At 39.2% G+C, this 17,268-nt stretch overlaps 1 protein-coding gene across 15 annotated transcripts in view; it reads left to right on the top strand.

Moving 5' to 3' along the window:
- EHBP1 (EH domain binding protein 1) overlaps positions 1-17,268 on the top strand; it is a 205,945-nt gene that overhangs the window by 138,023 nt on the left and 50,654 nt on the right. For 12 of the 15 annotated variants that reach the window (XM_053937968.1, XM_053937974.1, XM_053937975.1 and 9 more), the window contains one exon: positions 15,220-15,367. In XM_053937968.1, the coding sequence (XP_053793943.1) occupies positions 15,220-15,367 (148 nt within the window). The remainder of the gene's footprint in view (positions 1-15,219; positions 15,368-17,268) is intronic. The other 3 variants (XM_053937969.1, XM_053937971.1, XM_053937980.1) reach the window with 1 other exon arrangement.

Below are 17,268 nucleotides of genomic sequence, written 5' to 3' on the forward strand. Positions count from 1 at the left end.
AGAATGCATGAGTGCATCAACATATATAGGTGTAAGATAAAACACATGGATTCCTGTTTTCCTTTAACATACTTGATATTAGTAAAGATGAGGCATTTCCATTTGATGTAGTTTTGCCAGTTTTCTACAGGTCATTGCTCGTTTGATTGTTAGCATATAGCACAGACTTATTTCTATTCATGGCTTTTTGGTCATTAAGGTTAATAATAAGAACTTTGACTCAAAGCAGTGTTGTGTGTGTCAGTGTGCAGTAATGTGTAGTAGTGTGTTATCCAAATGAGAGTTGTGATAATGAGAATCAGCATTTAGTAGTGGAAATTGGACGAGGCTCATTTTCAGGATGAATTGAGATTCAAAAGAAAATGGTTTGAAACAGGAAGATCTAATTTTAAATAAGAAAACTTTGAAGAGATAGTTCAGGGGCAATACTTTTGCAAGTAACTCTTGAAGTTTGCTATTGCACCTTTCTCGATACCATCTCAGAAAGAGCTTTAAGCATCCTAGTCTTTCAGACTGTGCTGCCAGTCACCCCAGCTAAACGAAGCCTGTGCAGTCCTTAGTGACTTCAGAAAAACCTCATCTCCTAGGCTTGCTCTGACCACTTTCCATGTGTCATGTGGGAACCAGGAGTTTCTGCTTTCCCAGTGACCAGGTGAGAGCAGCGTTCAGTGCCTGGGCTTGGACATGTGCACCCTGAGGATGGGCAGTGGTGCTGCTCAGGGTCAGCAACAGGGAGGAAGTTTCCAAATCTCTACCATGGCCATAAATACAGGTTTATTTGGTGTGTGCCAGCCTGATTTGTTTTGGTGAAAGTCCATTTTGAAAAACACAGTGTTGCTGTTTCTCCTCTAAGCACAGAGTACAGCTTCGTTTCTCCCATTTCTTCCCTCCTTGCAGCATGGTAGAAGTTTTTTCAGTGTTATGTCTGCTTATTTGGTGCTTCTCAGAAGCCTTCAATCTCAAGCTGTATGCATGCCAGACAGCATGTGGAGGTATGTGTGCAGGTATTTGAAGTCTAAGAGGAGACTGCATTGATCAGAACCTCCTTGAAATCATGCTCATGGTTTGGGAGGATCATAGCTGTGTCATTAAAATTGATGCAGCCCTTTGGAGACTGGAAGAATTAGCTTAAGAGCTCTGTGAACAGAGTTACTGATCCCCTTGTGGATCCCTTTCTCTATGGTAGATTTATAAACAGCTCAGCCTTTCTGCTTGCTTTCTTGATGTATGTGTGCATGTGGTGACTCTTTTACGAGATGCTTCTGTCATTTGCAATCTGATATAGCAGCTGTAATCACTTAGCTTTTAACCAGGAGAGCCTTTTTATTAGCTTACTCATTTTTATTTAACTTGCCTTTTCTCATGGTGAATATCACAGGGCTGGAAGGGACATATCTGCTCCCACCAGATGCTGTAAAATATCAACCTGTAGTGATGGTTGTTAGCAGCGGCAGCTTGGCTGGAATGTGATGTTGGAAAGGTGAGGAGACTGGAGCTGGGCTATGTGACCTATCTGGCAAAGTGACGGGCTAGAGGGGACCACAGAGAGTGGGAAATATTCAGAAGTCATGGGCCTAAAAGGCATTTCCAGGAGAGGAATCCTCATCTGCAGAACATGGGATGGAATCTCTCATTCTTGAATCTCAGCGTAACTCTGCTGTCAGCAAATATTTGTATAGGCCGTTGGCAAAATCTTCTTACTTTCTTTTAGTGACTGGGCCACATAAAGAATGGAAATTTACTGCAGCTGTCATTTACTCTCCAAACTCAAATGGCTATGGTTATGGAGTCAGCATGATTACAGAGAATGGAATTAGGAGTTAAGAAATGCACAGGCAACTTTAATTAACCTCCTTTGTGTATATGCATTATGATGTAGTCTTTAATTATGTGATCACATACTATTTCCCCCAAAGCAATTGTGTCTCATTTTCCTCAGAGGATAGAGGTGATGTAGAAGGCTGCTTGTCCAGAGGACCTCTGTGCTTTTGATTGCAGAAATTGAAAGGTGTACAACAAACCAAGCAGGGACTGCAAGGAGTGAAAAGATGAGGTCATGGTTAAGGTGCTTGAAAAAATTAAATGTACTTCTGCCTTTACCCGAGTTCTGATCAGTGCCACTAAGTCTTTTGAGCCAAATATCCTCCAGTGGTCACTATTTGTTGTGTCCTTCCTTTCTGGATCGCTTTGAGGCAAAAGTTTGATTTGCAGATATATTGAGCATCCAGGTCTGTCAGGGAAATCAATTGGAGCTGTGCTTGAGACGTATAAATGGCTATAAAGCTTAGTATACTGAAAAAAAATCCAACTAATAGGCTTCTCAGAGCAAGCACCCAGCGATAGATCCTTTTAGCTGCATCTCTCTGTCTCAGTTCTCATCAGAAGAGCAGGATAATAACTCTTCCACGGCTTGTCGTGAGAAGGGAATGTGATTAATGCTCCTGAGGCTCCTAAATACCATAGAGGTGGGCACTGTGGAAAGAAATCGAGGAATTAACAATTCTGGCTTCAGAGCAAGATTTGAATATCGTGGTGTAAAGAATAATGCTTTGTGTTGATGGGCCTGCATACTGAACAGTGAAAATAAACCGAAGTACTGAGCGCTGCTGGGAAGAGCTCAGGGCTGGGTTGAAGACCAGGAGATAGTGAAAGTAAAAGGTGGTGCCACAATAAGGCTCTGTTTTAGAGGATACAGAGCAGGATGAAAATTAAGATTATGCCCACTAGCTTTATTTCTGGCATCTCCTAAATCCTGTGTCTGATTCTTTTAACTTGTTTTTGTAAGGCAGACAGCTTTAGCAGGGAATGCTGCATCTAATGGAATTCATGAAAAATAGTGCTCATCTGGCAAAGGATGTGTTTTTCTCCCTGCCAGGGGCTACAGATAGTTCCTGAAGTTACTTGGGTTTTGCATGAGCTAAGGATTCCTCCCTGATGAATTTAGGTGCAGGACTGGCCCACGCATATGTGGATTTGGCTGAAAATTTTGCATATTTAGGATCTGGCACAGATTCTGGGATGCAGGAGTTCAATAGCACGATACCTGGAAGGAATCACTCTGTCTTCTACCTTTTGTGAAACAGGAAAATAGTCATTCTTTCTTCAGAGCAGCATTTGAGTATAACTACACTAAAAATTGTGAGGGACTCCATTTGAACAATAAGAATTTAAAACCAGAATAATAAGAACTGACGTGAGGGGGTTTGGAGAGTAATCCTGAGGCTGCTGCTGCGCTTAATTGCAACTGTTGCTACCCTGCTTTCTGTACAGAGAAAGATTTGGGTTTAATTATCTCTGGTACCATTATTTTGTATTTATTCGAGTTGAATGACAGCAGTAGCTGCCTCAATGTGTATATATTGAAAAAAAAAGAAAGATTTGAAAGAGCAGAGGCAATGATGTTCAACTCTCTTAGTAGATTTTGCAGATACAAAGTACTTCACTGGAAAGCTGTCTCCTCCAAACACATGAACACTGTGAGCAGAGGGCAGAGGAACGGGCTGTGCCGTGAGAATTCTGCTTTTTATTACTCCCTTGCTCAAAGGACTTGTTGCAGCTGTATCTAATTCATTTTTAATAAGCTCTTTCTACTTCAGGTGTCAATCTGTTGTGCCCATTACTTTTCATTTTCATAAATATTTGGGTGCAAAATGATAACTTTTTTTTTTTTTTGCATGCACTGGACTAGTGCAAATGGAAGTTCTTTTTAGAAAGGCTTCAGAAAGTGACAATGTGAAAGGATATGAATCTTTATGAACTTTAATTTTGGTTGTATACATTTGCACAGATACTAGATATGCTGACTGAAATAAAATAAAAACAAAGCATCATTTTAAATGCTCAGAAAAAACACTTTAATAAATGATCCCATTTATTGATCATGTCCAGCAATAATCTGCTGCCTCTCTGAACTAATAAGCTCCAAACTGTCCAATAAGTAAACTGTAGCCAGCTTGAACAGAAGTGGTATCAAAAGCAAATTCAGAGTAGACAGCAAAAACAGAACATTTTATTTTGGTTGAAAGATGCCTTAAACTCAAGGTAGCAATGTGAGTGTTCTTTCCTCCAGTTATATTTTCAGGTTCTTGAAAATGAGTACAAAATAGCTTCATTTAGTATTTTTTTTTCTGTGTCAAACCAGAATCCCTACTTCTGTTGCATTAGGAAAAGTATCCAGTTCACTGCTGGATTTTTTGTAGTCTCTTCAGTTGGAAAATAAATGTCTGTGATTGAGGTGGTTGTGTTAATTCATTTAAGGAAGCACTCTCAAGTTATTATTATCTTGTTTTTCTTTAAAAAAAAAAAGATTAAGACCTGATCTTTATTAATTAAACATCTAGCATGAATTTATTGAGGTGTAGGACTTTGCAGGTGGCAACCTTGGTCTTTTAATATTAATTGGAAAATATTGATTGAAAAAAGACTAGTCTGTCATGCTGATAATTGCAACCAGATTTAGATACGATCACTAGATCTTCCCAAGATTACAAAGAAGGAGTTGCCATCTAATTGGTAAAAAGATTGAACATTATTTTGGTAATCCCTGAGCTTTAGTAACTTATTCCCTGTCGTTCATTTATATGTCTTGTCTGTATGCCACTAAAAAGTGCTTAAATATGGTGTAAGCTGATAAGACTATGCTGTGGAGTATTTACATGAGCATTCTAAGTTTTATAGATGTTTTAACAATATACTTTTCTTTAACTGGAGGTTAGACCTGCTGACTGAACACTTCAAACCCACAGCTGACCTGATATTTACTTCTTTATAGCGACACACTAAGGTTGAGATAGTCTGATCTCAATTCCTTGATGGCAGGAGCAAGCAACTTGTTTTATTTAACCTTCCACAATGCATGGAAAATGAAAATAATCTGTAGCTTTCCAAAGAGGTTCTTCATCTTTTGACTTCATATTTGGTCTGTTTAAGCACTTTCTTCGTGTGAAGTTGTGATATTTCACTGTACAAAAATATTGCTGTGGACAAGTCCCTGACAGAGCTGGAAAAATAAATCAATTAGTGCAAGTAAACTAATTTTTAAGAAGAATTAGTATGCCCTGTCAGTTTTATAGCAGGAAGGATTTCCTGAATAAAGCATAACCTTTGATAATGCACGACAAATGTTAGCAGTTTCAGTTTTAGATACAAATGCTTGAATTTCTCAGCTGATCTTTATTGCTGTTATTTCTATAATAATATGTATCTGTTTACACCAGTTAAGGATCTGGCCTAAATATATAAATTTATTTATTACGTGGCTGTAAATTCAAGGTGCTGCACAGTCTGCAGCCATACCGTTAACTCGCTGACAGAAAACAGGCTGGCAGTTTATTAATGGAATTTTAAGATCATCCGAACAAAATTAGTTCCAAAATTTTAGCGTCTTGTATCCATTTATAAATATTAGGGGGGGGAAAAAAAAAAAGTCTCTGTTCCAGAGCTATCCCTTTGTGTGCAGAGTGAGACCCGGGTTTCTCAGCCCCGGGAATGCTCTTTTTCCATCGCTGCTAATAGCTGTGGACGTTTTCCGTGTGGATGTTCAGTACACGCTGTTGTGAATCCCAGGATGATATCGCCATTACTTAGAGCCGTATTTTGCATTGCCTATTCTGTGATTGCTCAGCATGCACAAGGGTAGAGTTAAAATCTTTATTCATTTCATTTAAAAATGTTTCTTTTGTTCTCCTTATCGTGTTCTGGCTTTCCCAAGGATATATGCCTTGAACGAAAAGTCACATGTGCATTACTAATTGTGTGCCATTGTATTTACAGTTCCTAGTGGTGGCACTGTGAAGCTACTAATTCTTTTGCTTCACTTGATGTAAAATAATCTGAGTGTCTTTGATAGCAGTGAAACAGTATTAATTGTTTTGTACATTTCTTGGTCACTCTTCTTAGGTGGTCTTCATAATCTATTAGAACTTTCAGCCAGATTTTTGTAATGTCATGCCTCCAGCAGTGATTAAATTGGTAATTAATGAACAGTCCTTGGCAACATAAACCACATCCCGTTAATTTTCCCTTTTGAGTTTTTCGAAGTTGTCGTCTCTGTCAGAAAGCATTGCGCCACCTTGCTACGGCCCCTTGGCATGGAACCACAGCGACGGGATTTTTTGCAGCCATTAGTAGATCAGAGCAGTAATTTCACAGTATTTTGGTCAGGGTAATTATAGTACCAAGTACTGAGTAGAGTTGGGAATTCACACAAGAAGTCCAGAAATACCAGGTGAGCTTCCTTGTGTTCACTGGGACGTTATGATTAGTTTAATTGGGCTTTGTTTGATTTCAGCCGCGGAGACTCTTTGTGCCACGGCACTGCAGCCACTTTCCACTTTAGTGTTTCTGACCTGCATTGACAGGAACTGGTGCAAAAATGAACTCTTTGAAGTGGGACTCTTTGGAGAGGGCAACTAAAAAAGGGGAAGAGTGATGTGTAAGTAGTGTACTGTAGCAAAGCGCGACACCAGCCCAAACACCCTGCGTTTTGCGGGTGATGTGATTCAAATTCTTTCATATTTTCAACCGGAACAGATAATATTTCTGCTACATTTGTGCAAATCTCAAGTAAATTGCTGCATTTAGAAGCACAGTCTGTTTTTAATAGCTGGCTTTTACGTATCACCTGCTGTTCTACCTTCCTTTGAAGATACAGTTGTTTCTCTCACCAGAAATTCTGTGAATCGTCTATTTAGTCCCGCAAACAAATCTGGGCAAATGCATTAATGAGACTGCAGCTGCACTTAGCAGTTCACATGTCACAAAATAGTAGGTAAAGGCATTCATACTTGAGTGACTGACTATAGGTGTAGTGGCCTTCAGCAGTACATTGTGCACATTAAACTTTAAATAGTCACTTGCCTGTTGGCTTCTGAATGAAAGGACTGTCACTGGTCACTTCTCCTAAAGCCTTAATGAAACCAAATAGTTTGCTACGAGTTTGGGCCTAACCATTGGGGTGTTTCATGCAGTCTTGTCAGTTGATGTTCATGAATTGACTTGAACGAAGATCAAAGTGTTTCTCAAAATGGAGAAGCGGGGAGAGAGACAGCTCCTTCAATTGCACCACAAGAGCTAATCAAGCCATCAGTTCTTTATGCACTCTGCGTGCCTTTAGAATTTAATACCCAATGGTTTGTCAGGACAAATTGAAATTCGGGGGTTGGCGGGGAGCGGGGGGAGGCAGAGAGTGTCCTTCCTCAGCCTGCTGAAAATAAAATAAGCGCTTCACTCTTCCGAGGGATCGTTTTGAAAAATTTTATCATGTAATGCAAAATTGCAATGTTGATTAAACGTTTGGGGTTGAAAAATGAAGTTACGGTGAAGGATTCAATGGGCATTATGCACCTTAGCGCTGAGTAAAGATTCAGGTTCAAAGTGAAAGAGAAACTAAACTCGGGGTGATTTTTTTGTTTCTTTGATTGCTAATGAACTTTTTTTTTTTTTTCCTAGACATTTTAAATTGGATTCAGAAGATAGATTTTTGAGTGTCAGTTAAAACAAAGTCATGTGAAAATGCCTCTCTCTCTCCCTCCCTCCCCTTCTCTCTTTTTAATTGATATGATTTAGGCAGAGGAAAATGGTAAGGGGGATTTTTCTATTGCAGAAGCAATTTTTAAGGGATTTAGTCTTATTTAGCCTGAAGGTCTTCACACTAATGAGAGCACTTAAGTTACGTCCAGGCGTTGATTAGACAGCTCATCTATCAACTGGAGCATGAGAATTTGTATTTTAGGTACCTTTTATACATTATAATTTTTTTTATTACTTTAGACTTTATTTTCCACAAATCTTTAATTGCCTTCTTTCACATCCAACGTGCCTGTAACTCAGCTGACAGAGTACAAATGTAGAGCAGGGAAATACTCTACGTTTGATGTTGAGTGCATTTCGATACATTTTGATAATACCGAAATTTCGACAATATCGAAACTGCATCTGTAGAAATTGGTGTGCTGGATGAAAATTGCTACCAAGATACATTCCTTAAATTGCCACAAGCTCCCTCAAAGTCTAAATGCATTTATTCAGGAAACACAGAAGTGTATATGCATATTTAAATGCCCAACTACTCCCCCCACCCCCAAATTGTGAATGCTCTCTCTACCTGTAGTTTTTTTGCCATGTTTAAAACACAATAGCATCTTAATTATTTTCTGAACCATTCTGAAAAGTACAGCTTTTGTAACTTTTTGACATTTCAGGTTTAAAAAAAATTAAAACGTTGCCACCAGCTTGCACTATGAGCAGCCTGTAATAACAGTTAAAAAAGCTTTCTGAACTATTTGACAAGATTTCTTAGTGCTGAGGCCATATGCTGTAGCCTTTAAGCTATTTCTTCCTATCAGTTTCATTATCACCTGCCTCTGAGTCTCCAATATCATCAGTAAGCACATGCAGAATCATAATTATGCCATGTACAAGTTCTTTGATAACATGTACAGTTTTCTTCTTAATTCTTTATCAAATGCATTGATCGTGGCATGTGTGCATTGATCCAGGTCCACCATCTGGCTGTGTGTGATAAGCACAGTGGCATCTTTGCATTTCCACTGTCATTCATTGCGCTACAATTTGGCTGCAGGGGAGTAGTGGCTGGGATTAGCCCTGTTCTGCTACTTACTTGCATTTTAAGTTGACACCTCTACAGCGGCTCAGACCACATTACAAACTGAAACACATACGCACGACTTAGTGATGTGACACTCCTCAATAAGCTTACTCCACTAGCTACTCAACAATCTGTAATTGGATTTGTAGGAATAACAGCAAAAGATTTCCTAAGAATTGCTGGGGACAGAAGGTGAAGTTTTCTCATTATTGGCAAAAGGCTAGGTATAGATCTTAGGCGATTGGTATTTTCCATTAAAAAAACCTGCCAGCAGTTTGCAGGACTTTTTCAAAAAAAAAAAAAAAAAAAAAAAAAAAACCAGCAAAATAAGGTCCAGGGAGATGTGGGGTTTGCACTTGTTCTTTTCATTCTCATCACACAGAAGCAGACAGGGATCTTGTTACCCTCCCCCAAAAATTGGGAGAAGGCGGGGAGGAAAAGCGACTTTGGGAGGCCCCCTGCAGCCCGCTGGCTTTGTTGGGCTGGGAGTGACCCGGGAGCATTCCTCAGGAGGGCACGTCCCCTCCCTTGGCGCGGGGCTGCCCGCCCGAGGAGGAAACTTCCCAGGATGGCAGTCTGAGAGATGCTGCTCTCCAGCTTACGCATCCCATACACTTGCCAAAAGTCTTTGTTTCATAACACCAATTTTTTTTTTCACCTTTTTTTTTTTTTTTTTTTTTTTTTAAATTATAAAGTCAAGTTTACACAAGAGAAAATCCCTTAAGTGGAGCTCGACGAATGTTGACTCCTACAATGAGTAAGCAGCTCTCTTAACTTCTGTCTGTAACTCAGCTGTGGAAAGGCACAGAAAACACCATCTTTAGCCTGCTCATCTCGGATTCTGCCCTGTCTGGATGGTGGCACTATTTTAGGATATTTCTGAGCCGGCATTCTTGAGCCCCTGTTTGTGGGTCATGCCAAGAGCGCTGACACGCAGGCGACAGGCAGAACAAGCTCATGGATCCCAGCACCTTAGGTGATTGTTGACCTTAATTATACTTCCTGGATGGGGGAGAGCACAAACCTGCCTAAGCAGGGAAAATTGCAGAGAAGAAGTTAGTGGAGGCCTTTGTCTCTGCTTTTGGTTTAGGTCAGCTTTCTCGGTGGTGTTTCCTGGTGTTTCCTCTGCACCAGCGCAAGCAAGCGAGGACAGAAGGAAAACACAACATAATTTTGGAATTGGGTATCTCAGCCTGTCCCTGAAACTTGCAGTAGAGCCAAGTGCAGTGTGGAACAGATGAGATCACCTCTGTCACAGAGATGTGCAGCTCTGAAATGGTTAAATGGGTTAAATCTTATTTATCTGAATAGAACTTGGGGGCTGTTTAGCAGAATGCTCCAGCACAAATACCTGTGGTTCATTTTGACGTTACCATTTTTTTTGTTGGTTTCTTTACTTATAAATACTTGAACTGTTAGACCTTTTACTTTTTTCTCTGAGAAAGATGTATTTGTACCAGATTAGAAAAGCTAAACTGTTTCTTTACATTGAATAATCAGCCTGTCATGACAAATCTATCTACTTCTGCATGAGTAGGTGCCAGTTTGACTAGCTTCTTTTAGGCTCACACTGAGTTTTAAGCTGGATCCGTGTGCATGACTGGCAGTGCATTTGTTGGACCAGATCTAAGGAGCCAGAGAGCGTTCAGCTCCTTTTTGCCTACAAAAGAGCAGCCAGACAACCAGCAAGAGGCCTTGGATGTAGCACAAGGTGATACTTACTTAGTCAGCCATTCTTTTTTTCAAATATTTTTTTTTTCCATTCAATAAACTAAGAGTTTTTCAGTTTCACAACGACACAAGGAATTAAATTATCAGTGGATTGTTTTTCTACAGCCACCATTCTTCACACAGAAATACTGTACCAAGTGAAATGTACATTTTCCAGAACAACATAAAATTATTTTTAAAATTAAAAAATCAAAATAGAAAAAATTGTTGGCTACTTCTTTAAAAATTGCCTCCTTGGTTTAAGGAGATGTTTTCCACTTTACAGCCACGCCACCCCATTTTGTTGTGAATTTTGGAAGCTTTTTTTTATTAAGGGGGACAGCTTTGTTAAGATATTGTTTGTGACTCTTCCAGTTTTAGACTTTGAGCTACTTCTGTGTTCATTCTGTCTTGTCTCATCAGTGTGTTGGTGCCATAGCTCCTAAGCCAATAGCTGCTTAAGCAGTTTGATACTTTTTGTGATATGCATTCATGAAAAAAAAAAAAATTCAAGCTACATGCAGTTTATGGATAGTGAGGTAGCTGATGCAGACACCAGGCAGAAGGCAGAAAATACCCAAGATGTTTATGTCTGTCTTTGCTTACCACCTCCTATGATCTGAACAGCCACAGAAATCCAAAGCCACTTTTGTTTATGCCGAGTGTTCCTTGCTTAGCAGTCCATGTTTTGCTCACTACCTGTGTATTTTGAGCTGTTCTGAAACCATGGTAGAGACCAAACATAAATGTGATCCCCAGGGTGATCAAAGATTTAATCTGACCAGATGGGACAAACTTGAGAAAGATTTTGACTTTCCACTCTGTTTTGCAACAAGAAAGGCTGATTTTTTTTTTCTCCCATCCTTTCTTTGTTAGCAAAGGCAGAGATCAGGCCATCCCCAGAGGAATGAGCAGGTGTGGCCATTTACAAGCATGTCTGGTTATATTATAAACCAACATAAGAAAAGTTTGAAATGGTTTGAAAAGATCTGCTAAACAGTTTTAATGTTTCATCCCAAATCCTATTTACTCAAACAAGAGCTGATCAAGGTCACAGTACAACCCAGCCTGCTCAAACCTTTAAAGCTCGTGTAATTTTATTTTTTTTTTTTATTTTTTTTTTTAATTCTGTCTTCTCTTCTAACTGAATAGGTACATTTTGGTAATCCTGAATAGGTACATTTTGGTAATCCTTGCCTCTGGACAAGCACAGAAGTCTTTTTCTTTCTGAATGGCTAATAACAGAGCCGTTCTTCCTGTCTAATGATGAAAGAGGTGGCAGTCAAGTTCTTTCTCTTAGATGTACTGTGCACTCACGGCTGACCACGAACCATTTTGAAACCTACAGCTTCAGGAACTGCTCCCTCTCATACAATTCTGGTTTGATTTTGTTGCTGTGCATTGCAAGTAATTTACCACATTTTTAAAATTTTCCTTTTGTCCCCCAGTCTATGGACACAGTAAAGAATTTACTTTTTAAACGTCAAATAAATGCAGTTCACCAGATTGTATTTTTTTTTATAGTGAGAGGATGATACGTTATCAGAATTCTGGTATAAAGTCAGTTTGAATCCTCCCAAAATCCTATCAAAGGAGGACTGAAAATCCCTAACGAAGGTTTTGTGGTTTATTTTCCTTTTCTTTTTAATGTGAGAAGATTGCAAAATTTTTAGTCATTTAAGGAGATGGTTTTTAAGGGGGTGTTTGGGGATTTTTTTTGCCCTGAAAGACTCCACCACTCTCAATATTTTCCTGAGTTGGGCAGCTCTCAGCTGGCTGGGTAATGATCTCGGAAACTGCCCTGCCAGTGTTTCGCATTCGAATTCACCTTCCCGAATGCATGGCATAATTTTTGGCCAAAGTAATGTCAGTCATTGCCGTCTGCGGCGAGTACAAACAGGACCCCCTAATGGCAGCCATTTTTATTTGTTTCTTAAGATCCAAAGGCTGCTGAAAGAACAATTGGATAAAGTTGAGGATTGGAGAAGCTTGATTTTCTTGTTCCAGTGAAATGAAACTCCCGTCCTTTTTTTTCTTCCCCTTTCCCTTAAAAGCCGGAGTCAGCTAGGGGGTTGTAGCTGTGTCAAAGCCGTTGGGATGCCACTGCTGATCACTTTAATTACTAGGACTAAGGAGGATAAAATTAAAAGTAGCACCATTGAAGCAGTGGAAGAAAGCTTGCCGAGATGTCAGTGAACTGTGAAATATAAAAATTGCATACCAATACATTTTTATAGGAGGGAAACAAGGAATTACATTACTTATTCTTCAAGAGTTTGTCCTTAAATAGTGAAGTTTTCCTCACTGTGCATCTGCATGGCAGATCTTTAAACCATTACAAAATAGTTGGGGGGAAATAACAAAAGAAAACTAATGTCTCTTTGGCATGTCAGAGGGTGGAAGATTTTACTGAGTTTTCTTTTCAAGTGTACAGGGAAAAATAAGTCACTGTATGTGTGTTTGCTCAGTCCTTTCTTGGTGCAGTGCTTCTTTTCATATCTCCAGGGTTGGGTTTTTTTTAATATTTTTGTTCATGCCTCTGTACCTCTCTCAAGTTCTTTCCTTTCCAAATTCTAGTTCGATATGCTGTTTAACTATTTTTCTGTACCTCAGAACTTACTCTGTCTACTCTTTCTGCTCTCAGTTTCATTGCCCCTTCTTACCAGTGTTTCTTCTGCCAAGCTCAGTAACTGAGGGTTCGAATACCTGAATTGAATTTAAGCAAGAGCTAGGCTGGTTTTTCCTTTATCCCCTGGTGATGATTGGCTTAATCAGCACAAACACAAGCCACCATAATCTGTGTTTGCTTGGAGATCCCCGGGATGTTAATGACTATGCTAATAATTCAGGATGCAAGTTCTCTTTCAGGAGGAGGGGAGGAAAGAGGGCAAGATCAGCCAGCTCATTTTAGGGCATTTTTGTCACAACCATGTAACTGGCCCTATTTTAAATTACATGTGCTGAAGTAGATTAAATTGTTTGACGTTAAACCGTGTGGGAATCTTAGTTTTGTACATTCGTTCTTAGAAGTCATTTAAGTTCCTATATCCGAGGAATTAGGAATATTAGAGATTTGAGCAGTTTTATTTCAAGTAAAATTCAATGTAATTAATGTTACCAAATACTGTGGGTCGAAATAAAACCGTTTGCTGTGTCAGTTGGCTGGCTAGAAATTAAATTAAATTGATCTGTTATAGTGCATAGGAGGAGGGGGAAAGCTTTCCAGTTGTCTTTCTAATGTGTACTTTACCAAATAAATTTTTGATAGAACTGTTGCTCTGTGCCTTCTGGGAAGTTAAAGGGTGAGAAAGCAAACAAAGCCCATGTGCCATCCCGCTGCCTCGCAGGGCCCAGGCAGAATTGTCTTTCCAGGGGAGGACATTAGGAGAAAAGTAAATCAAAGCAATCTGATAGGGAATCGGGACTCTGTCACTCAGAGGCGAGATATTGTGCTGTGTCCATATACTTTGTTTACTGTAGGGTTTTATGAGTTGTAACCTGCCCATGCAAGCTGTTAATGAGGCTAAATCTTTCTGCTTGAGGATTGAATTACAGCACACCTCTGGGCTAATGGTTATAAACAGAAAGTCCCATTAGGGCTGCATTCTGATTCAGTCATTTGCATTTTTTCTATTGTGCCGAGAACAATGCTGAGTAAATAGCTACAAACAAACAATTTACATGGAAATGGATAAAATGTACCTAATTAGTATTTTGTGCTTGTTTTATTAATGATTGCTTAAACTAAATAGCACTTAGCAACAGCTCTCACCAGCCTCTGCAGGTGTGGGATGCTCAAGTTTCTGGGTTGGTGGGAAGGCTGCCAGAATGGCTCTCCAAAATTAGGCAGTTTGTTATATTCCACTTAGTTCAGGTCAACAGCCTGTACCTGAATTTATCCAGGTCATTATGTCAATAATACATAAACTTATTGGCAGGTTAGATTTAGGCCAAGCACTGACTTCTTTGCACTTTATGAGCATTTCTGATATTGAGGGAAGAGGAAGAACATTCCTAACTTAGCAAAAATCCCATGCTTATGGTGAAAACTGAAGTAGTTTCTCTTATGGAGACTGTGGAGTCTTACAGATGTGTTTAAACAGATATTTTTCTGATTTTTTTTTAAATCATGGCGGGTTAGTCTTTTACAAAATGTCATGCTGCAGAACTTTGTTTATTTATGTAACTGAAATACTATCATGCTTCTAATTTATGAGCTTTAGTGAGACAGCACTATCTGGCATGGTTCCAGTATGATTCCTTTAATTATTGACCAAAGCCCCACTAGTAGGATGTTTTAAAGGGATGCAAAGTCTTTTCTGCTCTGAGAGCATTTATTGTTCTTTCAGTAATTTTCATTAGTTTTTGGGGCATTTTTTAAAGAAAAATATCCATTGAAATCAAAGAACGAGCCTCGGATTTGATGCCACATTATACTTGGAAGTCAGCTTGGTGCTTGAAGTAACCAAGAGCAATATCTGGCTTCTCAGTTCAGTTCTGTGACAGAATACTACTCAAATGAGTCATTCAATTTAGTAAAACCATTTTATAGCCACGGTAAATCTTCACTCAAATCACTCATTAGGTGTGATTACTTTGAGACTAAAGTATCTGCAAATTTTCATCAAGGTGTTGTCATAGAACATAATTTGTAAAAGCTTTACATTGCAAATCATCAGGTTTCTAATGCAGCAATAATTTGGGGAATGCTTAAAAAAAAATAGTCTGACGCATGGATGTCTTTAAAAATTGTGGTGTGACACCCAACTGATATCGAGCGTCCTATTTATAATGTGGGCCAAGCACCATGCTGTAAACCAGTTCCTATCATGATGATCAGATTGAGAATGAAATTGCATTTCTGTCAATTACTGAGTTGGCAACTGTTCAATATATCTTAGCAGCAAGATGAAGAGCGGCGTCGGCAGCTGAGAGAGAGAGCTCGTCAGCTAATAGCAGAAGCTCGATCTGGAGTGAAGATGTCAGAACTTCCCAGCTACACTGAAATGGCTGCAGAAAAGTTGAAAGAAAGGTCAAAGGCATCTGGAGGTGAGCTGAGGAACCTTGTATCTTATTCCTATGGCAACCTAGAAACCAGAGACCTTTTTGGGTGTCACTTTTATTCACGCTTCAAAACGTTGTTGTTCATCAGGTGGACGTATCAGAAGACCTGGCCGTAGATGTGTTTCCTGAATCCACGTTGTGTCACTTAGTTTCCAGCAGTTATAACAAAAGCATACATATGATTGAAAGAAAAATACGTTGCGTGAACGAGTAGTTCATGTTAGCCCATTATTTACAGATTTCTCATTACTCACAGTTTTTTAGACTTTCGTGGCTGTTGGTTCTCTTCAATATGTATTTTTATATAGGACCATGGACATAATTTTGGGGAAAAACAGCATTTGAAGTATTTAAGAAATGTTACTTTGTATTAAATGTGTTCAAAAGAAGAGAATTTTAAAGGTGGCCTGTGAGAGGTGGGGGCAACAACCTTTTGACTTTAAATGGCAGTCTTTTGACAGACCACTTGCTTTTACAGGTTTTGAGTTGTAATATTGCTATAATGTTATTAAGCTGACTTTGAAATACCATTAAAATTCATATACCTGCCAGTGCTATGAGCTGGAGTAATGTAGTGTCACTCAAACTCAAATGTGTGCTGAGCACACGTTTCAGTGCAGGCTTCTTGCTATTTTAATGTCTTCTACATATTCTGAGGGAAATAGTCTTTCTCAAACTAACTCGTAATCATAAGCCAAAGTGTAAGGAAAATCCAGCTTGATGCTGACAATGCACGTAGATTCAACAAAAATATTTATTTATTCTCTACTATGTGTATTTTGTATGCCTAAATATTTAAATACAGTCTTACTGCACCCTAAGCCCTGCACTTCTGTTCCATTTAACACCAAAGAGAAAGCAGTGAGTTGTACATCTCCCTTGGAGTCTGGTCTTCAGTTTTGCTCTCTTGGCCCAGTAAACGAAGCTTGCCAACATAACTCTCTTTTGTGACAAGTAGAGAAATTGTATCCTTGATGGCAGTAAGACAGGCTGAGCCAAACAACACAGGACTTGGGTATTACCTAGGCCAGGGTGTTCCTGATCCCTCTTCACAGTTCATGACTCCCCATCCTACATTGTTTCATTACTTCCTCCTCCCTGTGTCATCATGCCTGTGCATAGCTGTTCCTGCCATACCTTCTCTCAAAGTTAGGTCTTTGTCTGGTTCTATCCTGGGTGCTCAGCTGGATAACAGTGACCCTGTTTTGTTGCAGTGTGACTCAGTTGTAGAGTTGCTAAATATCCCAGTGTGCTGCTTTCTGGGATGTGGTTGTCCTGTTCATATTTTCCTCTGTATTTTGCCGTTGGTCTTCCTGCCCTTCTTGCAATCTGTAAGCAGCCAGAGAGGTGGCTGTGCATATATATTAAAAGAAAACTGTATTTGTAGGGTGGGATTGCATATGCACCCAGAGAGTTTGGTGCTACTAAAGGAGCAGACAGTATCAGCACTGATGACAACTCATTTATAAAGCGATCACCACTCTACCTATTGGGTTTTATCAGTGCAAAAATTTCCTAGCTTTCTACTTTTGCATTGATTTATACTTCCTACTTTATTTTTTTTTTTTTGTTCATGCAATAGTCTGGCCAATCTTTTTGAACTTCTCTTGGACCTAAATTTTTCATTCCCTGTCTTGTTTTATGCCTCTTTGCTCTATTTGTGTCAGTATGCATTTTATAGCATCTTCTTCTGCTTCTTCCTTCTCAAAGAGTTTTCTTTATGACACATCTTCCACATAATTCTGTCACACCACTGGTATTTCCAGGTGCTACACCAAATCTCCCCCAAAGAAATTAATTTTTCTAAAATGTAGTAGTTCTGTGAAATGGCACCAACACTTTACAAACCAAATGAATTGGAATTACTTCTGGGTTTAGTCTTTTTT

This window comes from Vidua chalybeata, chromosome 3, assembly GCF_026979565.1.
Source record: "Vidua chalybeata isolate OUT-0048 chromosome 3, bVidCha1 merged haplotype, whole genome shotgun sequence".
Taxonomy (NCBI): Eukaryota; Metazoa; Chordata; class Aves; order Passeriformes; family Viduidae; genus Vidua; species Vidua chalybeata.